At 47.1% G+C, this 26,597-nt stretch overlaps 1 protein-coding gene across 3 annotated transcripts in view; it reads left to right on the top strand.

The window, feature by feature from the left end:
• Nucleotides 1–20,556, top strand: part of LOC119377318 (acetylcholinesterase) — a 34,513-nt gene extending 13,957 nt beyond the window's left edge. For all 3 annotated transcript variants that reach the window (XM_037646851.2, XM_037646850.2, XM_049411571.1), the window contains 2 exons: nt 12,386–13,608; nt 18,516–20,556. In XM_037646851.2, the coding sequence (XP_037502779.1) occupies nt 12,386–13,608; nt 18,516–18,657 (1,365 nt within the window). In that variant the 3' untranslated portion in view covers nt 18,658–20,556. The remainder of the gene's footprint in view (nt 1–12,385; nt 13,609–18,515) is intronic.
• Nucleotides 20,557–26,597: the final 6,041 nt, after the last annotated feature.

Raw genomic sequence — 26,597 nt, 5'->3', positions numbered from 1 at the left:
CTTCCGTAGACCAACTTGTACGGCGTCATCTGCGTCGTCTCTTGGACGGCCGTGTTGTAAGCGAAGGTCACGTACGGAAGGACGGCATCCCACGTCTTGTGCTCAACGTCGACGTACATGGCCAGCATGTCGGCGATTGTCTTATTTAGACGCTCGGTGAGGCCATTGGTCTGCGGGTGGTAGGCGGTGGTGCGGCGGTGGCTCGTCTCGCTGTATTTGAAAATCGCCTGAGATAGGTCCGCAGTAAAGGCGGTACCTCTGTCTGTGATGAGGACCTCTGGGGCGCCATGTCGCAAGACGATGTTCTCCACGAAGAATTTGGCTACCTCGGCGGCGCTGCCTTTGGGCAAGGCCTTTGTCTCGGCGTAGCGGGTGAGGTAGTCAATTGCTACGACGATCCACTTATTGCCGGAATTCGACGTCGGGAACGGCCCCAGTAGGTCCATCCCGATTTGCTGGAACGGCCGGTGAGGTGGGTCGATTGGCTGCAGAAGTCTCGCTGGCCTAGTCGGCGGTGTCTTCCGTCGCTGGCAGTCTCGGCAAGTCCTAACGTAGTGGGTGACGTCGGCAGCAAGGCGTGGCCAGTAGTATTTTTCCTGTATTCTGGCGAGTGTGCGGGAAACACCAAGGTGTCCAGCCGTCGGGTCGTCGTGTAGGGCCTGGAGGACTTCTGGCCGCAATGATGAGGGTACGACAAGGAGGTAGTCGGTTCGAAGTGGCGAGAAGTTCTTCTTCAGGAGAACGCCGTTCCGTAAGAAAAACGACGGCAGTCCTCGCTTGAATACCTTCGGAACAACGGCGGTCTTGCACTCGAGGTACTCCATAAGGCCTCGCAGTTCCGCGTCGGCTCGTTGCCTTTCGGCGAAGTCATCGGTACTTATAGTTCCGAGGAAGCAGTCATCGTCGTCGTCTTGCGGCGGCGCGTCGACGGGGGCACGAGACAGGCAGTCGGCGTCGGAGTTTTTTCGTCCGGACTTGTACACGACGGTAATGTCGAATTCTTGAAGCCTCAAACTCCATCGTCCGAGACGACCTGAATGGTCCTTCAAGTTAGCTAGCCAACATAAGGCGTGATGGTCACTGACAACTTCGAAGGGCCTGCCATAGAAGTAGGGGCGAAACTTTGACGTAGCCCAGATGATGGCAAGGCATTCCTTTTCTGTTGTGGAATAGTTGGCTTCTGCCTTGGATAGTGACCGACTACCATAACTGATGACCCTTTCCTGCCCGTCAGTCTTCTGCACAAGGACGGCGCCAAGTCCTACGCTGCTTGCGTCGGTGTGGATTTCCGTATCGGCGCAATCGTCGAAATGCGCAAGTATGGGTGGCGTCTGCAGGCGTCGTTTAAGTTCTTGAAAGGCTTGCACTTGCGCCGTTTCCCACCTGAATTCCACGTTAGTCTTCGTGAGAAGCGTCAGTGGTTCGGCGATTCGTGAAAAGTTTTTGACGAAGCGTCTGTAATAGGCGCATAAGCCGAGAAATCGGCGCACGGCCTTCTTGTCGGTGGGTGGCGCGAAGTCGGCGATGGCAGCTGTTTTCCGCGGGTCTGGGCGCACTCCAGACTTGCCGATCACATGACCCAGAAACAAGAGCTCGTCATACGCGAATCGGCACTTTTCTGGCTTCAAGGTCAGTCCCGAGGCCTTGATTGCTTGAAGTACTGCCTCAAGCCGCCGGAGATGCTCGTCGAAGGTCGAGGAAAACACGACGACGTCGTCCAAATACACAAGGCACGACTGCCACTTCAATCCGGCCAGTACGGTGTCCATGGCGCGCTGGAACGTCGCAGGTGCCGAGCAAAGACCGAAGGGCATGACCTTGAACTCAAGGAGGCCGTCGGGTGTTATAAAAGCGGTCTTTTCTCGGTCTCTTTCGTCTACTTCGATCTGCCAATAGCCGGTCTTGAGGTCCATCGACGAAAAGTACGTCGCGTTGTGAAGTCGATTCAGGGTGTCGTCTATCCGTGGGAGGGGGTACACGTCCTTCTTCGTGATCTTGTTCAGGCGCCGGTAATCAACGCAGAAGCGCAGTGTCCCGTCCTTCTTCTTCACTAATACCACGGGTGACGCCCAGGGGCTCTTGGACGGCTGGATGATGTTGTCGCGCAACATCTCGTCGACTTGTCTCTTTATCGCGTCGCGCTCTCGTGTCGAAACTCTGTAGGGGCTCTGACGGAGTGGTCGAGAATTTTCTTCTGTTATAATGCGATGCTTAGCAAGAGGCGTTTGTCGGACCCGCGATGACGACGAGAAACAGTCCTTGTATTGCAGGAGCAGCGTTTTGAGCTGGTCTTGCTTGACCTTCGGAAGGCTCGGGTTAACGTCGAAATCTGGTTCGGGACCTCGATTCGTCGAAGCAGGTTCGGCAGCATCGAAGAGGGCGAAAGCATTGCTGGCGGCCACACATTCGTCGATGTAGGCAACCGTCGTACCAATGTTGAGGTGCCTATATTCGTGGCTAAAGTTCGTCAACACTACCTTTGCTTTGCCATCACGCAGCTCGGCTATGCCTCTTGCGACGCAAACCTGACGGTTCAGGAGTAGGTGCTGATCGCCCTCGATGACACCTTCAAGGTCTGCGGGTTCTTCGGTGCCGACGGAAATAATGACGCTGGAGCGCGGCGGAACGGTCACCTGCTCTTCCATCACATTCAGTGCATGGTTCCGTGGCGTCGCGTGGGGCGGTAGCGCTTTGTCTGAGGTTAGTGTTATCGACTCAGACCTCAGGTCGATGACGGCGCCGTGGTCACTTAGGAAGTCTATTCCAAGTTTCACATCTCTGGAGCAGTTTTTTAGGATTACAAAGCTCGCAGGATAAGTCTGGTTATTGATGGTGACTCTCGCCGTGCAGACACCAATCGGCGTTATCAGATGACCTCCAGCGGTCCGGATCTCGGGGCCTTCCCAAGCAGTCTTAACTTTCTTCAACTTTGCTGCGAACGGCCAACTGATGACGGAATAGTCGGCTCCAGTATCGACGAGAGCGGTGACGTTGTGGCCGTCGATCAGAATGTCCAGGTCGCTAGTCCGCCGTCTTGCGTTGCGGTTGTGTCGCGGCGTCGGGTAACGGCTACGTCGGTTTGCACCGCTGCTTCCGCGTTGCGTCGTCAGGTCTGCTTCCGGTCGCAAAGTTTCGTCTTCAGGACGTGGTTCGGCGTGCGGCGGGGGCTCAGAACATCGTCGTGACGTCGTCGTCGACGGCGGAGGATCTTCAGCATTTCGGCGTTCAGCAACCGCACCTCCATCGGTTGCTGCCCTTAGTTTTCCGGATACGGGCTAGGCGACCGGCTCCGGTTTGGGCCAGTGTACTGCCGGCGATGCGGTGACATGTAACGGCCGGGCGACGGGGAGCGGGAAGGTCGTCGTTCTTGCCACTGTGTTCCGTTGAGGTAGTCGTCGATGTCGCGAGGCCGTTCGCCTGGCTGCGGGCGCGGCGCGTTGATGGCGAAACCGCGTAGCCCCATCTGTCGGTACTGGCAACGGCGGTACGTGTGGCCGGCCTCCCCGCAGTGGTAGCAGAGCGGTCGGTTGTCAGGGGCACGCCAAACGTCGGTCTTTCGGGGTGTGTAGCGTTGGCCTGTAGGCGGGCGGGATGGCATCGGAGGTGGCGGCGGTGTCTGGCGGTGGAACTGCGGCGGCGGAACTGCGGCGGCGGAACTGCGGCGGCACGGGACGTTGGTGATTGCGCGGATTGGCGACAGCATGGCGTGCAACGGCAGCATAGCTCATCGCTTCCGGCTCAGGTGGCGACGGTGCAGCAACTCCTAGCGAATGCTGAAGTTCCTCGCGAACGACGTCGGCTATGGAATGGACCTGGGGTTGCGATGCAGGAAACATCCTTCGCAGCTCTTCGCGTACGACCGCCCTGATCGTCTCACGTAGGTCGTCGGAGCCCAGCGCATGTGCTTCCCCGTAGTTCGTCGTCGGCAGGCGGCGGTTGTACTGCCTAGTGCGGATTGCTAGTGCCTTTTCGATTGTGGTGGCCTCCGAAACGAATTCCGAGACCGTCTTCGGTGGGTTGCGCACAAGTCCGGCGAAAAGTTCTTCCTTTACTCCCCGCATCAGGAATCGAACTTTCTTTTTTTCGGACATCGCTGGATCGACATGACGGAAGAGGCGAGTCATTTCTTCGGTGTACAGTCCGACGTTCTCATTGGGGAGCTGTACACGAGTCTCGAGAAGGGTTTCAGCCCTTTCTTTCCGGATGACGCTCGTGAAGGTGTCGAGAAATCCGGTGCGAAAGAGGTCCCATGATGTTAGCGTGGACTCTCGATTCTCGAACCAGGTCCTTGCGCCATCTTCAAGGGCGAAGTAGACATGGCGTAGCTTCTCGTTGCAGTCCCAGTTGTTGAACGTGGACACCCGGTCGAATGCCTCCAGCCAGCTTTCTGGATCCTCGCATGGTGATCCGCGGAATGTCGGCGGCTCCCTCGGTTGGTGCATGACGACCGTTGTAGGCGCCCCAGCGGTTGTCATTGTGGCTGTTGTCTTCTTCGCTGTGATCCTGGTCTTGTCCGGTAGGGGTTCGTATTCGGGGGGTAGTCCTTTCTGCCGGCGGCTGGTTCGAGGATCCGGGTTGTCCTCGAACCAGCCGCCGGCAGAAAGGACTACCCCCCGAATACGAACCTCCACCAGCACCTCCACCAGATGTCACGTGGTCGTGACTTCGACGAAGACAGCAGTCGGCCTTTGCAGGGTGCAGCTGTTTATTTGGCCGAACTTGTGGCCGGAAAAATGAGAACGAGAACTACAGCAATGGAAAGGCAGTTTCTTAGCGCTGTTGTAGACGAGGACACAAAGGAAGAGACACTAGACACATGGACGCTCGTAGACTACAGCAATACACGCTGTACAATGATAACGGCGAACAGGGCGTCGTCCGTCGATCAACTGACAAGCGGTCAAGCGCGTCGGCTTTTATACAGGCGCTATCGAACTTTCCAGCGATATCGCTGGTGGTTGCGCAATCTCTAGAATGAGCTCGAGCGTTCGCGTCTTGCGCGCAATCTTAACAAAATCATCTACAACAATCGTGAAGCTTCTCGAAGAATGAGGCGCGGTTTGCGCTGAGCGTTGCCGACAGCCTTTGTGGGCGAATGCAGCAAAAGTGATAAGAAACGTACGTGGCAGTATTCTACTTGCAAATTGTCGATACCTAATGCTTTGCTTTTATTTAAATTTTTAATTGTTGTGAACCCTTCGTGTTCGTCAGTTGGCCCTATAAATATTGTTTCTGTAACGCTTTTATCTCGTCAATACTTGACTTCATAGTCACGGGTGGGCGTAGCACCTGCATTCGCAAAATTAGCATTGAAGCGGTCTGCCAGTGCTTTGCCGCTCCATTCGATATTTTTAAAACTTATCGATATGGGTACATTACTTTTAGTTCAACGACCTAAAACGCTATTTATTACTTTCCAAACCGCATCCGGACGCTTCTTGTTAAATTCAGAAAACATGGCTTGATAGTTATATTTTTGCTTGCCTTAGTATTTTATTCAGTCTATTTCTTTCTGTCTTGAATACCTTAAATTTAATTTGTTCTTTTTTAGCTTGGGCTGCGAAAACCGGTGCAGTTTTTTTATTGCCGTTTTTCTCTGTTCGGATTTGGTGTGCGATGCACGCGCAAAAACTCGTGGGAGAAGAGAATAACAGCGGCATTTTGCGCAGAGCTGTTGTCATCTGGTTGCCACGCTGTGCGCCGTCTTCTCGTCTTATCCTAGGAGGCCGGTGACACACGATCAGCCGCCTTTTTGTATCACCGCTGGCGAGGCAAGATTGTCAAATGCAGAGATATAATCCTACATATACTTAAAAAAAGAGATCCGGAGACCAACCAAAATGATTTAAAAAAACGAATATATTAACGTTTCGCCTCCCCCGTGGGAACCATGTTCACAATAAAAACATCGGCACAGTTGTTCGCCTTTTTTATATGCGGCGCATGACGAGACTAAGGCACCTGGCGTACACCGGCGGAAGACTACCCTCGTTGGGATTAAGAATGTGCGGCATGCTTTGGATTACCAAGGACTCGAGATAAAGGCGTGCAGCATGACTTTTTCCCCGGCCATCACACTGCTGTTTTTCCAGTTGATAGCGTGTGACGTAGTTGCAGTGTTCGGCCACGGCATTGGACGTAACACGTTTATTCTTGACGTCGTTCTTGTGCTGTTGAAATCTTGTCTTAAAGTTGCCGGTTTCCCTGACGTAGACGTAAGGACAGTCAGCACACGGGATGACGTACACAACACCCGGGAACTTTTTTTTTTTCAAGAGGGTTCTTTACACGCACGAGTTCGTGCCGGAGCTTCCGGAATGGGACATGTGCAGCCTGCACGTCATAAGACCGTAGAACTCGTGCAAGGTATAGTTTCCTACAATACTTATTAAAGGAAACTCTGGCGCTAGTGTCTATGGGGGCTGCAACGCATGACGCTTCAGCGAGCATGGGAATGATCGGTAGTACACGGATTTGTCTAAACTTCGTTCTTTCGGCTCCGTTTGGCTCCGCGTCGCTTGCATCCGCTTTGTCGCAAAACGAAGTTCAGCAAAAGTCAGCAGTTCCACTTCACCACTTTAACTATTTTAGGCTCATCAATTCAAATCTGGTCACGAAGTTCACAACGGTCTGTTCTTTATTCCGAAACGAACGCCAAAATACAGCAATAAACAAAGCCACAAGTGCGTTTAAGCCGTAAGTACGAAGATTAGGCCAATCCATGCACTAACCATCTTCCATGGTGGCTGAACGATCGCAGCGCCAGAGTACCCTCTACTTAATTTTAGGAAACTCTATGGTGCAAGATGCCGCTTACACCCGGAACGTATGGTATGGCAGCCCATCTCTGTGTGGCTCCACGTTGGGCGGGTACCGCATGATCCAGCTGGCGCCCTACGGCGTCAATTAGGTACTCAGGGCACCAACATGCCATAGCTCCTGCCGCACCAGTGCGTTGTCCAGCGCACGGTCTTCCCCTGTTGCGCATACCTTTTCCGCCCGTCGGAGAAGAGAGCCGACAACGGACCTCTAATGCGAAGCCGGGCGCACCGATCTGTCGTTTAGGTAGCGCCCAGTGTGAGTGTGCTTCCTAAACAACTTGAAACACAAGTCTGAGCGATCACGTTTACCCAGAGCGTCCAAGAACGGTAACTAACCCTCACATTCCGCTTCTACTGTGAACTTAATTGCTGCATGCACACCATAAAAGTGAACCGTGAACAGGTCCAGGTTCTCCCGCTGCAAAACGCTGAAACAGTCGTCGATGTACCTCAGAAAGACACTGTGTAACTACGACACACACTATCAACTGGAAAAACGGTCGTGTGATTGCTAGGGAAAAAAATCATGCTGCATGCCTTTATTTCGAGTCCTTGGTAATCCAAACCACGCCGCACCCTTTTAATCGCAACGAGGGTAGTCTTCCTCCGGTGTACACCAGGTGCCTTAGTTACATCATGCGCCGCATATAAAAAAGGCGAACAGCTGTGCCAATATTTTTATTGTGAACATGGTTCCAGGGGCGGAGCCGAAGCGTAAATACATTCGTTTTTAAATCATTTTGGTCGGTGTCCTGGTCCCTTCTTTTAAAATGTTTCATCCCGGCCAGACGGGCTTCCGTCATACTCTCAACGTAGTCCTACATATAGTCCGGTGTGAACAAGCCGTCGACGGCCCACCAGGCACACCAGGCCGCTCGCGGCGAAGTAGCGTTGCCAGAAATGTTTTAGATGGGAAGCAGCTTTTGCTCGGGGATGTGTCCGTCTTTCCATCGGTGACCGTCCGCTCGGTAACAATGTGTGCTGGCAGTGGCACGCGCTAGCACGTTCGGGCCTGTGTAACGGGCTGGGTAAGACGCTGTGGCATCTCCCCCTTACACTCTCGGGAACCATGTGTGCTGGCACGCGCTAGGGCGTTCGGGCCTGTGTAAGGGGCTGGATACGACGCTGTGGCCTCTCCCCCTTACGCTCTCTGAGAAATCATTTGATGAAGTCGGGGAACGAGATTCTGCAGATGCGCGATGAACGCACGTGTTCCCGCATGGCGTGGCGATGAACCCGCGTGGCGTGCTCCAACAAGAGTTCGGGACGAGTAAGATCAACAGCAAGTACAGTGAATTCATGGTGTACTCCGCATACAAGGACGCGTTAACATCGGGCAAGGTGTCGGTGATGAACGGAACTTTAGGTCGACCCATGGGCTGCTTCGCAACCCCACATGGTTCCCTTTAGTGGGAGATGGTGTAATTTTTTTACTCAGATTTTTATTCAAGATCACAATCAGTGCGCGGCTGCTGCCGCTCACTGACTGGGATTTTGAGGGGTTTTGCGTATACGTTGTCATGCCTATGTGCCACCTTTCTCTACCGTTGCAACCTCTCAAGTTTGTTTAGTCAACTTTTTTTTGCAAGTTGGCAACTTTTCTACGAGGCTGCGACTGCGCCGTTCGTTTGAGTTCACTTTCTTTTTACGTTTCTTCTGATAAACCTTTCAGTTGTGAGTAAGGGCTTGTTGTCTCCTTCTCCAAGCACGCCAAACGCAGCCAGCAGCGCCCGCTACGCTGTCACGCCACGCTATAAGTCGCCCACTTTTCGCCGGCGTAGCTTAACCTTGCCTCGCGTGGTCCCGTGCGTGCGTTGCGCCGACCTCTACCTTCGCCTTTCGTTGAACCGAGGCGCATTTTCCGCTTCGTCGTCGCGAGCGGCCACCGCGAATCGCCGCACGTCGGATGTGAGGCTATTTGCCACGCGCTTGTTCCCACTCATTTTCCTCACCATAGTGCAAGGACATCGCTGTTGCGAATTATGACGTCATCCACTTTACGCAGTCATCAAGAAGTCGTCCTCCTTTTGCCACTTTACGTTGTGATCTCGCAGCCATTGTGTTGTTGTCTCCGTTACGTCCTCAAAAAGCTCATTCTGGTCGAACTGCGCAGAGGACGGGACACGAAGAAAGGCAAGACAAACGAGCACAGACTAACAACTGAGTTTATTGAACGATCAAAACAACCTTTTTTAACAGCCTCAGACCATATGACGCGTTCCCCTAGGGGCTAACACAGGAACCGCTAAAAGCCATGAAAATAGCACGTTAAGGAGTTATCAATGAAACAGCTGAAAAGCTATCATAAAGACATGTGACAGGCTATTAAACCATGACAAACAACATGAAAAAACATGAAAAGCGCAGTGCAAGAGAATGATTGTGCGAACATGGAAACAACCAACGTAGACTGAGATGATTACGTGCACGCGGAGCAGAGATATGCGTACTCTTTGTCAGTAAGAATAATCTACGGGTGGCTGATGCATCCCTTCCCTTTTCTCCTGATATGGAACGCCTCGATAATTCTGCGGTCTATGAACTTCCTTTCTTTCGACAGAACTGTCGCGTCTTCGAAAACTGCCTCGCATCCGCACTGCCGGCAGTCGCTGGTAAATGCAAAGCTGGGGCGTTAGACAGTGATCTATCGTGCTCCCTTAGTCGCATGTTAATGCATCTCGCGCTCTCCCCTATATACGATTTCCCGCAAGTTAATGGCACCTGGTACACCACATCGACCTCGCAAGTTACATACTTATTCCTGTGATGAATTAAGCACTCACTTCGACGCGACTAACTCGTGTCTACCTTCCTCTTACTAACCATGTTGCACACTTTGGAAAGTTTTGCAGGCGCGGAAAAAACTACATTGACCCCATATTTATTCCCGATCTTTTTTAAACCATGGGAAAGGCCGTCAACATACGGAACAACGGCGAACTTGTCCACCTCTTTCGGCTTTCCGCTGGCATTCTGTCGCATGCCTTTTTCTTTTACCACGCGGGCGAGCTTGCCGCAAACTGTGTCCATCAGGTGGCTCGGATACCCAGCGTTCCTTAGCCTTTCCACTTGCTTTTCGAAGCTTTGCGTCATCTTGTGAACGCAGGATTTTTCGAGCGCTGCTCTCAAAGCACTGTAAGCGATCCCCATTTTAATCACCTTAGAATGGCTGGACGCATAATTAAGCAGCGGTTTTCGAGCCCTCGGCTGGTAGCACCAACAGACATGATCTAATCTAAATTCTAATTGAAGATCCAAAAATTGCAACCTAAATTCATTCCAAAATTCAAGCGTAAACCTCAGGCCTCGGCCATGCGTACTGAACAGACCAAGGACACACTTGGCTGTCTCTTTGTAATTCTGTCTCCCTAAGAACACCAAGTAATCGTCGATATAGCGAAAAATTTTAACAGTATCTGGCACATATTGTTCAATTACCCTATTCACTCCGCTAAGAAAAATATCACTCAGTATTGGCGCCACACTGGAGCCAATGCAAACGCCAGTTTTTTGCACGTACAGTTCACCTCCCACTCCGACAGCAGTCGAATCCAAATAAAGGTTCAAAAGTTCCAGGAAGGTTTCTACTGACAAGCAACTTCTTCTTACAAACGCTGCCTCGTCGTTATGCTCCGTGATGCAAGTTCTGACACTTTGAAGAACGTCCTGATGTGGCAGAGAATAGAAAAGACCTTCGACGTCGATACTGGCAGCAGCACAGCTTCCGTGGTTAGTTCCTATCAGGAATTCCACCAAACATCGCGAATCCGGGATTCTGAACGGATCCTCAACACATAATGGCGCCAGGTGCTTTTGAAGATAGCCAGGCATTTCTTTCTGAAACTATAGTCCTCAACGGAGCCTGCGGCTTATGCGTCTTTACCGCGTAAAAAACTTCTAGTGTTAATTTTGGAGCCTCCTTCACTTTTTTCGCCACATCCTTAAGGCCTACATCGTCCAGGAAGTCTAAAGCTCGCTGCCTCAAATTTTTTGCCTCCACCTCTATTACTCTGAAGCTCTTCGCTAAAGCTAGCTTCGTCTTTTGTGCATACATATGGTCCGTCATGACGACAAAGTGGCCTTCCTTGTCTGATGTCAGCACCATGAGGTTATTCATAACAAAGTAGTCAACCAGTGGGCGAAGACTCACCCGATTCCTGGAGTGTGTGCGAAGTGAGTGCTTAATTAATCACAGGAATAAGTATGTAACTTGCGAGGTCGGTGTGGTGTACCAGGTGCCATTAACTTGTGGGAAATCGTATATAGGGGAGAGCGCGAGATGCATTAACATGCGACTAAGGGAGCACGATAGATCACTGTCTAACGCCCCAGCTTTGCATTTACCAGCGAAGTGCCGGCAGTGCGGATGCGAAGCAGTTTTCGAAGACGCGACAGTTCTGTCGAAAGAAAGGAAGTTCATATACCGCAGAATTATCGAGGCGTTCCATATCAGGAGGAAAGGGGAGGGATGCATCAGCCACCCGTCGATTATTCTTACTGACAAAGAGTACGCATATCCCTGCTCCGCGTGCACGTAATCATCTCAGTCTACGTTGGTTGTTTCCATGTGCGCACAATCATTCTCTTGCACTGCGCTTTTCATGTTTTTTCGTGTTGTTTGTCATGGTTTAATAGCCTGTCACATGTCTTTATGATAGCTTTTCAGCTGTTTCATTGATAACTCCTTAACGTGCTATTTTCATGGCTTTTAGCGGTTCCTGTGTTAGCCCCTAGGGGGATGCGTCATATGGTCTGAGGCTGTTAAAAAAGGCCGGTTTGATCGTTCAATAAACTCAGTTGTTAGTCTGCGCTCGTTTGTCTTGCCTTTCTTCGTGTCCCGTCCTTTGCGCAGTTCGACCAGAATGAACTCGTACCAACTAGCCCAACTCTCCACGCTGCTTACTCAAAAAGCTGTTGTCATTTTGGCGACCTCAGTACAACGTCGCCTTGTACTCGTCACCATTCTGTCCTCAGTTAAGCATCGTCACACTGGGTGTCCATGCAATCACCATTGAACCTTATTCAGTTGGTCACCACTTAACTGTCGTCATTCCATCCTGGTTAAGCAGCCTTCTTCATGTCGTTGTTCCTTTCATGGTTTTTAGCCACATAGACAAAGTACGACGCGCGGGGCGATGCTGGCGATTTTGGCTTTATACGCAACCTCACGGTGACGATAAAAATGCGCCGGTGGCGTGCATGTTATTGCTAACTCAATAACACTAGTTATTTATTAGGCGATGTCATGGAAGTGACGAACTATAAAATGTTAGAGCATCTGACAGGCGTTATTGAAGGCTCAAAAAATAGGACCGTCATATAGATACTTTAAATAAGCTGCCGATCGTGTTATGAGCATATACAGAATAACATTGACAAAATAATTACATAACGAAATCTCATACAGTAGATTCATAAAATCCTCTACCTGACAGGCTTTCTCAACAGGCTTCGTCATTTTCAAGTTTTCTATTAACAGGAAGGAACCGATTGCTTGTTCTGCCCTTATGCCAATAAAGGAAGCTCCAAGTTGCTCCTTTATATTCGGATTTCCTTTCACGCAGGTGACAGTACCCGGGATCACACTAGACGGTGCCACAATTACAGAGGACTGCCTGCACCTCAACGTCTGGGTCCCCGAAAGCGCAGTGAACGCTGCCTTTAGACGTCCTGTTCTAGTGTGGATACACGGAGGAGGCCTCACTTTTGGCACCGCTAACCAGGCCGTGTACAATGGAGCGGTACTCTCAGCTCTCGCAGATGTACTTGTTGTAGCAATGAACTATCGACTTGGCATCATGGGCTTCATGAACGCCAATACTCCCGACGCACCGGGTAACGTTGGTTTCATGGATCAGAACATGGCGCTCAAATGGGTGCATAGAAACATTGAATATTTCGGAGGAGATAGAGAACGAGTCACATTGTTTGGGGAGAGCGCAGGCTCGACCAGTGTGCACGCGCATATATTGTCCCCAATGAGCGAGGGCCTGTTCAAGAGGGCCGTGTTGATGAGTGGAATCATGTACAGCATTGACACTTGGGAGACCGTCGAAGAGAGTATGGCAAAAGGCGACAAAGTCGCGAGTGCTGTTGGCTGCTCCAGAGGAGGTAACATAAGTCTGTCGTCCAACCCAGAAGAGATTGTCGACTGCATGCGACACATACCAGCCGCCCAACTATTTAATGTATCGGTGGAGGTCGCGGCCCCGAAATTTGCTCCATTCAGCCCCACCTATCATAACGAGTTCTTTCCCCGAAAGCCTCTGGTGGCAGTGAAACGTGGTTTCTTCCCAAAAGTCGATGTAATAGCAGGAGTAACTTCCGACGAAGCGGCTGGCCTCATCCTCCTTCCTCCAGTAAAGGAACTCTTGGTCGAAGACATGAGCGCCTCTTCAGCGAAAGAAATCACCGATTCCCTTCGTGCTGCGATGTGGAAATTTCTGAAAGGTGACCTACCAGATGTGCTGCAGAAATACGAAAACGAGGTGACTGAGGGCGATAAAAACACGCTAAGACGGCAGTACATTGATTACGTATCTGACAGACTGTTCAACTGCCCGCTGGAGTTTTTTGCAGAGCAGCACACCAAACGGGGCAACAAGGTATTTGCCTACGTGTTCGACCACAAATGGTCAAATTTTCCTGTCCCTCGATGGATGGGTGTGCCTCACGCTTTCGACATTCCATTCGTATTCGGTCAACCCTACACCGAAGATTCCACTTCCGTGGACGGCCGCATGAGCAAGGCAATTATTCGGATGCTTGCAAGCTTCAGTGAGAATGGGTACGTATACGATTTATTGCGTTTTGAACCACAGGTAGAGAGCTCTCACCTTCTTCGTTGTGACTGTGAATTTTCTGTCTCGTGCTTGAGGGTGATAAACTAGCCGTATCATTTGGTACAGGTTATGTTGTAATCTGTGTTATTTCTAACACTCGTGGTTGGCATGGGGCAGTACAAAACATGCGTTCAGTCTCTATACACCTTCATCCCACTTATTCCCCTTCAGAACATGACATTCATGTAAGGTCATATGTGCTATACAGTCGCACTTGGTTACATGCTTTTTCCCGATAGCATATTTCGATTGTCCAGGCAACTTGAAATGCCCGTATCTCTTATAAAAGAATTGAGCGGAGTTACACGCTGTCGTCGACAACTGGGGAAAACGCAACAAAGGAATCCACTCGCTGTGCAGCGCACCCGCCGCGGTGGTCTAGTGAAGGCGAGGGTAGCGATGCGGGCTTGTTGGTCTGTCGTGCTTCTTGGATGTGAGCGCGAATAGGCAAGGACGAAGGGAAGAAAGTACGCACACGCTGGCGCTACTGAAAACAAAAACGTTTATTTCAATCACCAAGCCGACTAATATGCCTATTTTCGCACACGACATACACGTGAACACTGCAGCAAACATGAAAAAAAAAAACCAACCACACAATCAGCAACATGACAGGGCTGAAAACTTCCTACGACGAAAGTGAACGCTTCTGGGTATCCGGCAACAAGACACGCCTTAGCACATTGGCAAGTTGTCTAATTCCTTTTTACTCAACAACAGTGACGTTTCGCTAACACAACTTTCACCGAAATAGTCTATCTGTTCAGCTTCGATCACTAATGTAGGGATTTCGGACTTACTCATGCCCCCTATAGCAGTCTTTTCAAAATTGGGTCGGCACGTGCATTTATGGCAGTGTAGCGCCAAAAACCCGCCAGGGGGCAATTTGCCACTTTGTTGCTGTGCTCTCTCAGCCTATGACTGAGGCAGCGGACGGTCTGCCCATTGTAAAACCGGCTGCAGGAAAAAGGAATTCGGTAAATGACGCATGTTTTGCATGGAAAAATGGCTTACTGTGCTTCTTCGGGCATACTACACTAACGTTCTTATCGGGATTGGCTTTCTTGCACAAGTTACGCAGTTTATATGGGGCGGAAAACAGAACACCAGTGTAAGATTTGCCTGCAACTTTGTTAAGGTTGTGCGAGACTTGTTGAATGTAAAGAACCACCGCTACAATTTCTTTCTTAAGGGCAGGCGAACCTATGGTGGTGGACTTATCTTGAGTACCTTCAGCCCAGCGGAGTATGCATTCTGCTATAGAAACGATCAGATGGATGGGGTAGCCGGCTGATGGTGAGCCGGCCGGGACACTTGATGCCTGAAACTTGCGTCGTTCAAATGTGAACATGATTTGATGAGCGCATTGTTGGGGCACATTTTGGCAATGCCTCTTTTAATGAGCTTTGAGTGGCTCGAGTTCATACTGACTAACGTCTTCTTTGCCCTGGGCTCATACGACCAGCAGGTGTGAATATCTGTAAAAACCAACTTCAGATCGAGGAATCTCATAGATCCATATACCGGCAACTCGACAGTCACGACAAGAGCAGTAAGACACCTGCGTAAAACGCATACAATGTCATCACACTGATCACTGGAACATATCCAACGTCCTGTTAAAAAACACCATAAAATCATCAACAAATCTAAAAAATGGTTACGCATTCAGTATGTTGGTCAAGTGTCAGAGACAGACGACGGTCAATTTCTGCTAAAAAATAAATCACTTAAAATTTACGCCAAGCAAGAGCCGATGCAAACTCGTTTTTTCTGCAGAAAGGGAGTCTCGTTTCTTAAAATGAACGTAGAAACTCGATTAATTCTATGAAAAGCACCTACAGAAACACCGCCTTCATAGGAAAACTTTACAGGCCCCAATTCTTCTATACATTCTTCAAAGCTCTACAGAAGCTCGACATGGGGCAGGAAGTAATAAAGATCTTCAACGGCAACAGAAAAGGCCATAAGGCCTTCACTGCAGAGTTGTCAGTCCCGCTTATAATAAGCGGACTTGGGCTTTCTTCTGCCGAGCCGCTTGTAGAATTTTCGAGTCGCTTGTAGCGTTTTTGCGCTTATTTGCATTTTTCCAGCAAATATAGTTATTCTAGTGATAGAGCGTTTGTGTTCACTAATAGCACGTTTCTCGATGACGTTGAGTAGCTGCATCTTGAAGACAAACATACGCTGGGGGAATCAACAAGTAACCTTAATCATGCACTGGCAAACGTGCACTCAGCCGAATGGAGACAATGTTAAAAAGTACATATGTGCTTTCATTCACAGTTGCGCATATTTTCGCTGTATAAAATAATTAAAGTGAATCTTTCAACTCACCTTCGTATTTGAGTGGCACTTTTTGTTATAATTAAAAATATTTTCAACATTGGAAAAATTCATTAAATTTACGCTTCCTTTGGGCTTCTTCGCGAAAGTCGCACCGCTTTTCTGGGCTTCTTTTGTGATGATTATTTGCTTGGTAGGTCGGTAGCATCTGGAAACTCTGCTTCATTGGCGTGTGCATTCACGAAATCTGCAACCGGGTTAGAGTTCTTCATAAGAAAAGGATCTCGAATCTCAAGTAGTCTGAGTACAACGTATCTAGCAGATACGTTGCAATCTGTTTTTGCCATGTACCTTTTTCAGAGATGATGACCCTGAAAGGAATGTCAGATTTCTGCGTTTTTGAACTAAAGAAAATACGATAGGACAGTCTTTCGCCTTTTTCGACGCTTTTACCTAATTTATCAAGTTCCAGGTTTTTGTACATTTGTACGTTTTTGGTTTTGCTGTACGTAGGGCAACATCTTTGTGCGCACAAAGATGTTGCGCATGTTGTGAGCACAAAGATTTCTTTCGCGCATGTCTCACAACGACCGTGCATTTAAGCTTCCTCAGGCACATAAATTTTATTTAAATGCTTTACTGTGTTTATGTGGTGCGTTTTCTATGTATTTGGCACATATCGCCCACTGTGCGTATCGCTTCAGTTTAATCACGCACACTAGGAATGCATTCTTGTTTAGCGCACCGCTGGCAACTCCATTCATTGTTCACTAAAGAGATTTTCTCTTTTGTTATTCCTCTAAGCAAATCTCGTTCTTGCGTTTCGCCGGAAAATGTTTCTTGTTTTACGCATTCTGTCATGTTACCGGGATGCTCTTTTGAACACACCTCGCTCACTACTTGTCGTCTCAAATTCTGCGGATCCAATAGAATGTGAGAAAAGATGGCTTGTCTTCGAAACCACCTGTGTGGCTCGCAGATGGTGCAGCGACGTGCAACGTCGTGTCATGAATCGCTCGACCAGCAACAGCTGCGTTTCAGTAACAGAAGGTCGTTTTAAAGACAGCCCTTTTGAATATATGAACCCCGGGAAGCTATTTTTCAGCAGCCGAATGCGTCATAGTTGCAATGCCTTATTGTGTACCTGGATCAACAACATGGTGGTCAGCCTAAACAGTTGCCGCAACTGCCGAGTGGTTTTACGTTTTTACCGCAGCAGTGAAGTAATATTAGCAAAATTTAATGACGACGTGCATATACTGCGTCATTGGGTGCGGGAGCACGTACTGGGAGGATGTCCGACGTGCTTGCTCTTTGTTTCAAATCGGTCTACACAGCAAGGGCGCCGCAGATCCTCACATCCCTTTATCCATGCAAACATGGCGGTAACTGTGAAGAGCTTTCGAAGAAGGAATTTAAACGCTGGATGACATGTCTGCAAGCATGCATTCTATAGTGCTAACACAACAATTATTTCTTTTCTGTGTTTCTCAAGACACATTCCTAAGTATTAGTTTGCTGTGATGTCCTGGGTGCTTTTTGTTAGTATTGCGCGCTGAATTTACACCATTGCAGTAAATTGGCTCTAGGGTCTCAACAATAACATTGTTTGAAGTGGCGCCTGTGTATGTACGTAGTATGTGCCTTTTTCGTCCGTGTCCGGTTCATGCTTTCTCAGCGTACTTACGTATTGCCAAAGTTTCCAAACAACCATTCTGGCATAAAAGGAAGCAATGACGCAGTATTTTTGTTTGTACTTTGATGTGCAATAATAAGCAGCTCATTTAAAATACAGTGCAATAGGATTTGAAGTGTAATTCAAGAACTGGATTATTTTTGGTACTCTAGCACGATGTCAGGGAGACCCACGAAAACACACTCACATCTTGAAACCCAGAAGGCTATTGTAAGTTTTCGAGTTCACTGACCACCATGCTTTAGTTTAGTAAACTATAGCACAGCGTCTGCTTACTGGCTGCCCGTGTGTATGTGCACCTGCACCTTCCGGCTGCATTTTCTCAGTGCCAACAGACGCGAAAGTGGTACACGCTCATTGGGAAACATATACGTTCTAACTCGCGAAAAGTGTTTTCTGTCCAGCGTATTGACTGCGAAATAACCGCTGAATTTTCGAAACAACATTGTGTAGGTATACTTCAAGTGCTCATACAGCCACATATTTTAAGTTAAACAACGCAATAAATATCCTAGTGGTATGCTATTTTAGGTGACGCAATCCGGAACCAAGCGGCTCAACAGTGCTTCTGTTAACTCCTTGCATAATTGCGAAAGTGAGTGTGAACAGGTAGCACATATGTAATCCAAATTATCAGAAACTCCCACGATGGCAAAAAAAGTTTATTGGTGCGTCATCTACGATAACTTAACATTGCTACTGTTACAGCATGACTGCATGACGCACAGTTGTTACTAAAGAAACGGTGATAACACATAGCAGCTAGATTTGACTTTCGGAAGCAGGAGTGGATAAATTGGAAAAAAGCCACAATGATTATACCACGAGTATTTGTTTACGCAAATAACAAGTGGTTTTTTTTTTTCGCAGCATTCCTGAGCTTCCCCAGACGCAGACGTGGCCACAGTACACTAATGCTACGCCGACGATGATGCTGATGGGCCAGGGAAACTTCAGCCTGATTCATGGATTCCGTGCTGCGTACTGCGAACGCTGGAGGTCGCTGTATTAAGCTAAAAAATAAGGTCATTCTGCCGTAAGGGCAGAGAACTGGGCTGAGAATTTACGTTTTTTTTTCCTGTAGTAAAGATAGATTTAATTGAAGTAGATACATTAGGCCAACCTTTAGGCAAAGAAAACGGAATTTTTTTTACTTTTTTATTTTTTTGTCGAGCCTGGTGGCACACTTGTCACCAAATGTACCAGCACATATATATGCAAGTTCTAGCAATTTCTACATCAGAGAGAGAAAAGAAGCCTAGCCGTGTTCTCATATGCCTCACATATGCACACTCGCCGCCTTGACCACGAGTTATGTTGGCCAGAACACCCAGGGATTACACGCCCGGAAATGCTCAACACAGCGGACGGGGAAGCGCCTTCCGTAGTAGCTCAATTGGTCGAGCGTCGAACGCGTAATTCGAAAGCTGTGAGTCCGTATCCCATTGACGGAAAGAGTGCTTTTCCGTCCACTCATATTCCGTTGAATTTATATCGTAATTATTGCGCTACAGTTAAAAAAAACACAAATAAAATTCCCTACACTTTTCATGGCTTAATTGTCCCTTGGATTCATTTGTTTATCCTTAAAACACAACATGGACCATATTTCTTAAGTTGTGTTTGATCTTTGTTGTTGTACAACTGTTCTGCGCTTGTTGTATCCCAACGATTACGTATTACCGCCCTCACGGGTTATGGAGGAAAATAAACTTAGCATATCCGAACTGATGTTACTATCTATTGTGGTTCATTTCGAAAAAATCGCCTTAAGTATTATTCAGGTAGTTACAGACAAAATTTCATTCATTTGCTTTACTACTGGACATATCCCTATATTCAGCTTACTCTCCGTCGTGCTCAAGGGCTTGTGCCGAACAAAAACGTGCATGAAATGCGCATCGGTATTGGCATACGACTGCTTCACTGTGCATCACGCAAATAATAATCGCTATTGGAAAAACATACGTATTCGTAGACAAGACATAGGCGCTCTAGGATGAGCACCAAGGAGGTGACGGTTTTCGGAAGTTGGCTATAACTTAGTAAATACTGAAGTAATGTATAAATCCGCAGAGCTAGTCTGCTCAACGTCGTTGTTGGAAAATATTACCAATTTTCTGGTGTTCGTCTCCACAATTTCTCAGTATGCCGTGCGCAGCCGGCGACGCTGCCTAACGTCAGAAGTCATCCCTACGAGCAGCGTGGTCAAGGTCACGCGTTACTTGTGTCAAGAGATAATATAGAATTTTGCTTTTATATTGTTTAATTTGGGATCACGAAAAAAGCGATTTTTGCAAGCTTTTTCAGAAGCAACTGCTATGAATTCAAGCGTAAAATGTTGCACGCATTGTATGCAAGCTACTCCATGCGACGTATGGCTGTAACTGAATACTTTGGCACGCAAAGAATGACAGCACGATTCACTTTTGATGACACAGAGCAAATAAAGACATGTTTTAGATTAACACAAGATGGCAGAGTTGTTACGTTAGCATATTTGCTTGAGCGTGCAGCGTTCGAGTAGTCCAATGCTTTGTCTCTAGTCTGTGCCTCGCTGCACTCTTAAACTAAATATGAAATGTTTTCCGCAGAGGCGATAAATTTTGCACAGAAGGGTTTGTCTTATCTATGACGCTTAGTCTAACAAGGAGCAGTGATATAGCCCATAAAATTAAGCTAGATTATAGCTATAGCATGCCGACTAGAACTAGTCTCGAACTAAAACATGCCCTTTCCTTGTGATATACAGCCCTTTTAAACTAGGATTCAGCAATACGGTTGGCCCTACATTTGTTATTTTGTTTTCTGCGCTGTGAATCACCAAACTGGCTGAATACGTTGATGAGATCCCAAATAACTCTGTTCGCTTTATTTTTATCAAATTACAGTCGCAATAAAATGTCATCAATGATATATGTTCTAAATTTATTGCCCGTTAAACTCGACGAGAGATATTTTTGGATTTTTATTCTAACATATCTCTAATACCCACGCCATGAGAAAATATCGGCTCCCTATTAGATTTTACAGCAAATATACCATTAGCGCAAATTGCCCGTCCTACTATGTAGAATACATTCTTTTCTGTAGCGCGTTTTCCAACGCTCAGCGAAAGAGCGGACCCACCCATGGCCTAAAATGAAACCAATATAAGAAATGTTTACAGTTCCTGGAAGTGTTTGTTTGTGTATTTTGCGTAAATCACACCTGTTTCGTGTCTATTGTCAACAAAGCAGGCGAAATAAGTACAATTTGGCGTCCTTGATACTGCCATGACTAGTCGCGCAGAGCCATGATAAGCTGCAACAATTGACTCATCTCTGTGTAGGCATACGCAGCACAAAGTAAGGAGGACAAAAATACGCGGGGGGCATCTTCAAGGCCTCCTGGCAAGACAAGGAAAGCCGCCACTGCGGTGTGGCTTTCACGCGGTGTTGTAACTTCGGCCGACCGTCACACGCATTCGACATCGAGCGCTCTTTGTTGATTCCCTCTCCACTAGAAATTCTCTCCTTCAATCTCGGCGTTAATGAATGCCATGAATGCAAGCACCCCTCTTTGAGCAGCTTGACTACAACCATTCGACCGCCACATTGTTGCTCTGAAGTTAAGGAAAAGCTCCGTAGCCTTAAGTGTAGAAGGCCCTCTGCCAAGATGAAGGAAAGCACTGGAGTTTCTTCTATTCATAACTTTCAATTTTGTCACACGGAAAGCTTGACGTGTGGGAAGAAAGCTCAGAGTGCTGCGATCGCACTTGGAAATCAGGTAGTACGCTATAAGTCCAGCGAATGCATACCGTTGTTTACTATAGGGTGCCATTTTCATCACATGCACGCCTTCATTAGAGTGCTTGCAGTGAGCTCGCGCATAATTACTAACTGGTAACGCAAAAGCTGTATTCAAGCGAGTCATAACATCGCCAATCACTATTCGGCAGTAAGTTTCTCACCGTGTTTCTGGCCGTATCTGCATATCAAGAAGCATACAGCGATACTAAGAATCTGGATATATACATAGCTATCACACATATGTAAAACTAGGTAAAGAAATGCAGCTGAGTAGCTTGGCAGGCATTTTTAACCGCTCTGCCTACCCCCACGTGCGGATTTCTGATGCACAATTTCCCCTTCAAGTTTCTAACAATTTCTATATTCTGACATAGCGTAGTGCAATAAGTCTACCTCGAAAGCGAAGCCTAGCGCACGGGTCCACGCAAGTTCTGCGTTCCACGAATAGCTTAATTAGTTGGTGCAAGAGAACTCAACTCTTCATAAATTCACATGAACACCGTGCAAGCCCCATTCAAACAGGTGACTCGGAATCCACTGGCTGGATTAAGCTGCGTTAAGTCAACTTTCAACGTTAACTCGAATTTACCGTCTTCTTTTTTGTGCAGACAAAGGAAAAATAAGTATGGGAAGGGAAGAAACAAGAGCCACTTCTTTCTAATAGTCATTTAAATAGAAAACGGACGACTCCATTACGGAGGCACGAAGCACATCCTCGTTTTGCAAGCATATTTACATATTAACACATACATGTCCATGTCTATAGGTAAGATCTACATTTACCAGCACATATAAAAATCAGCACAATATAGTTCGAAAATAAGTCATCCAACTTCGAGTGGAAGTAGCGACGCGCAAGATACGGATGTTCCATATGTAACTACTGACGAGGTTAGAAAGGCCATACGCGATATGCCACGCGGATACGCAGCTGGGGATGATGGAATAACAGCCGATCTGATTAACGACGGAGCATGTATTTGGAAGAAACTTGCTACACTTAACACTCAGTGCCTCAAAGCGTCAAGGGTTCCAGTGAGCTAAGGAAATTCCACCATTATATTAATAAACAAGAAGGGAGACATAAACGACCTTTAGAACTATTGGCCCAATACCTTAATTTCGGTGATACACAAAATATTTACAAAGGCAATTTTAAACAGGATAAGAGAAACACTTGACTTCAACCAACCTGAAGAATAAGCCGGGTTCAGAAAAGGCCAGTCTACGATGTAGCACATTCATTCGATATATCAGGTAATGGAGAAAGCTGCTGAATTTAACAAACACCTTTAATTAGCCTTCATAGACTACGTAAAGGCATTCGACTCAGAAATATCCGCAGCTTTAAAAACACTAACTCGACAAGGAGTACCTAAATCGTATGTGAATACCTTAGCCGCCATCTACAAAGACTTTACAACTACCTTACTCTTCCACAAGAAAAGCGATGAAATTGCGATCAAAAAAAGTCAGACAAGGAGATACGATATCCCCAATGTTGGTCACTGCGTGCTTGGAGGAAGTGTATAAACAGCTAGACTGGGAAGAAACAGGAATCAAGGTTAACGGAGAATGGCTCAACAACCTACGATTTACAGATGACAGTGCTCTTCAGGAGCGATAGCAACGAATTGCAACAAAATTATTGAGGAATTAAACCGAGGAATTATTGAAGTAAGCCTAAAAATGATATGACAAGCCAAGGAAAATGCTCAATAGCCTGGCGAAACGGAAAGAGCTTAAGATATAAAACCACATATTGGAGTGTATTCAAGAATATGTATAATAGGACAACAGGGGAGCCTAATCACGAAAAAGAAATTCACCGAAGAATAAGAATGGGCAAGAGCGCACTTGAAGGCACTGTAAATTATTTTGTCAGGAATTCTACCACTGTCATTAAAGCGAAAAGTACATATAGAGATAAGATTCTTTATTGAAATGCCCGGAGAGGTTAGCCTGGTTTGTCGCCTGGCTTGCTACTCCAGGTGTCGGGTGATTATGGTATATACAATGATCACATATACACCATATACACACAAGTAGTACATACAGTCACAAACACACATATATACATAAAAAGAGTCCTTCACAAGCTTTGGTTAAGCTCAGTGTTTCTCAAGTATATAACCACTGCACACTGCCAGTTCTAACATATAGGGCTGAAACATGGAGAACAAAAAGCAACTAGAGAGAAATTTGAGGACCACGCAGCGGGCATTGGAACGCAAAATAATATAAATAGCATTCAGAGATCGGAGTACGGCAGAATGGTTCAGGGAACCAATAGGGGTTGTAGATACACTAGTTGACATGAAGCGCAAGAAATCGACCTGCGCACACTGCGTAATGCGTAGAACAGACAATCGGTGGACAGTAAGAGCAACAGAATGGTTACCTATGGATGGGAAACGCAGTCGGGGAAGACAGAGAGTTCGATGGAGTGAGGAAATGAAGAAGTTCCTAGAGATGAAATGGAATCAGCTCGCACAGGATAGGGTAAACTGGAGATCATTGGAAGAAGCCTTCGTCCTGCAGTCGACTACAACCGGCTGACAATGATGATGATACAAAAAGCAGTTAACCCTCTCGTGCATGAATTAAATCCAGTGGATGCAAAAATTATTTTTGGCCTGAAAGTATTACTGGAGGCCACAAAGATCACGAAAAAAGTTTATTTCAAGTAATCAAAAGCCTCTGTATCAAATTCTGATGTGTCCCCATATGAGGACATCATGCCGTAAGCTGATATGATTCCTTGGTATCAGTACACATGAAATTTATCTAGAACACTCAAAGAAACAATTACATTTCAAACTGAAATGACGCGGTAGATGTTCTCGAGGAAGCCCTTGCACCAGGGCTTGTTGAAGCGCGTTAGCACGCACAGGCTCGCTGTCATCCCTCTTCTTCTGAGCTGCTGGAAGTTCCAAAGTCGGTTAATAGCTGCTCTCAATCATCCGCCTCGGAATCGTCATCAGAGTCAGATGAGTGGTCCAAGAGAGCATCGATTTCTTCCCTGGACAGTCCTCTCTTAGAAGACATCTTAGAAAAGTATCGCTTTTCCTACGTTCTACGGACGCGCGAGAAGCGCGATACACATCCAAAAACTCCTGCAAAGGAGACTCAACCGCGCACGTAAAGCGGGGGAAAATACAAGTGCTCTCAGCTGAGACCTGGCTTTTTGCGGGCGCTTTTTTATTTGGTGTCCCTGTAGATGAGTCTGTCTGCATAATGTCCCACTTGAGGACACTTGTTCTATTCCTTCTATAAAGCGCATAGTGAAGAAAAAAATGTCAACAAAGGGAGCTGGTATTATTCAAGAGTTGTTCTTTTAACACATATTTTTTATAGTTCAAAAGCACCATAGCCTGTCGAGCAATTATTTTTTTTTGTTTTTTACGAACATTCAGTGACCTCAAACATGCCTACACTCCGCAAGAACCTGGAGCTTCAAGAAACATGGACAGCAAGCGTCACCTTTGAAACAAGTTAGGAACATTGGCGGGTTCACAATTGAGGACAACATGCGGCTAATGATTCGCTACGAGTAACTGGACGACTTTTGTAGTAGGATAAATACCTGTCCTCATATGAGGCCCGTATGCATGAGAGGGTTAATACAGAGTTGACAAAAATGCAGAAGAACTCACAGGGTTCTTTGTGCATTCACCTCAGACGACTCGAAGGCGAAAGCCATCTTTTTCTTCTCAGTCAACGCATGATGACGTCAGATATTTTTGCCATCTCTGATGTCATGTTGACGTCATATGGTGACGTCATCACGTGATGATGACTGTTTTCATCACTCGTGCTGTGCCCGACGCCGGTGGACACTGACGGTCAATCTTCGCGTTTGATGAGGCATCTAAGGCTTTCTCCTTAATACATCGTTAACATTAACGCTACCTTGCATTCAGACTACTAATTTAGGTGATAAAATGCATGTTGAATGCATTACTAACAATGTCAATCGCGTGCAGCGTATTCGACACCAGAACTTATTTTAAATGCGAAGCATTTCTTCGCGAACCTTTGGCACTTTGAGCATTTCTATCTACGTGTCTATCTATCTATCTGTCTATCTATCTATCTAGCCGCCTACGTCTGGGTGCTCTCATGATCGCCTCCTTAACTTGGTGTAGACGAAAATTGGCATGGGAGGCTAAGAAGATTTGATGAATATGACTGTCGGGTCATGACATGAATAACGTGAAAATCCTATCGCGTACAGCGTCACACCCACTCCTCCAGACACGTGTGGCACATACCCGTTTACCACGGGCCGCGGTGTACGGGTATGTGCCACAGGTGATTGAGAGTTTATATCTACCCAAGAACAGCGAGAACAGACATTGGTAACTTAAATGCAAGAGCGTTAAGAAAAACTGACATCGGCAGTGTTGACCCAACGAATAGAAAAAATGAAAATTAGAATCGCAGCAGGAACCGAACCCAAGCATTCTGCGTGGCAATCGGGTATTCTACCACAGAGCCACGCCAGGCCTATAAACTGGTTTGGAAAACAGCCTATGCAGGCGCAATATCAGAGCAACGTCAATTGTGGTTGTGCTGCTTGCTATCTAATTCTACAAGAAAGCAATAAACACAACATATGTACTCCTACGATGCAGGCGTAATATCAGGTTAACATGTGTGGTTCCAGTGTTGGCTCCTCTTTTGTAACAGTCTAATAAACATTACGTTTGTATTCCTATGACTCAGCAAGCTATATTGAAGCATTGCTCGACCCCGGAGGAATACATTAGCGAAGATTGCGTATTATATTCTTATAATTGCACCAAGGTAAATGTAACTGGTCGCAAAGTTTCCATAGAAGCCTATATGTTCAGAAAATGGCAGTGCATCAGCTGCTCATGGGCTCATCACCTGTAATACTCCACAGCGGGATTAAAGTAAACAACAGCGTACCTCTCATGTTTGCAGCGTTGTATATTTGCTTTGCACATGCACAGGGGCCTTAAAGAGCACATTGCTTGTGTGCTTCAGTTCTAACCAGAAGAAGTGACGCCTGGTCACGCCAAAATGATGACATTTCAGTTTTATTCAGTGGTTACAATATCGCAAATATTATCACGCCCTACACAATGAGCAACAAGTTCGCAATAAGTACAAAAAGTGCGTACACTACGTGCGC

The sequence above is a fragment of the Rhipicephalus sanguineus genome, unplaced genomic scaffold (assembly GCF_013339695.2).
Source record: "Rhipicephalus sanguineus isolate Rsan-2018 unplaced genomic scaffold, BIME_Rsan_1.4 Seq4305, whole genome shotgun sequence".
Classification (NCBI taxonomy): domain Eukaryota; kingdom Metazoa; phylum Arthropoda; class Arachnida; order Ixodida; family Ixodidae; genus Rhipicephalus; species Rhipicephalus sanguineus.
The sequence above is the reverse complement of the archived record's forward strand: the minus strand, read 5'-3'. Positions and strand labels throughout refer to the sequence as shown.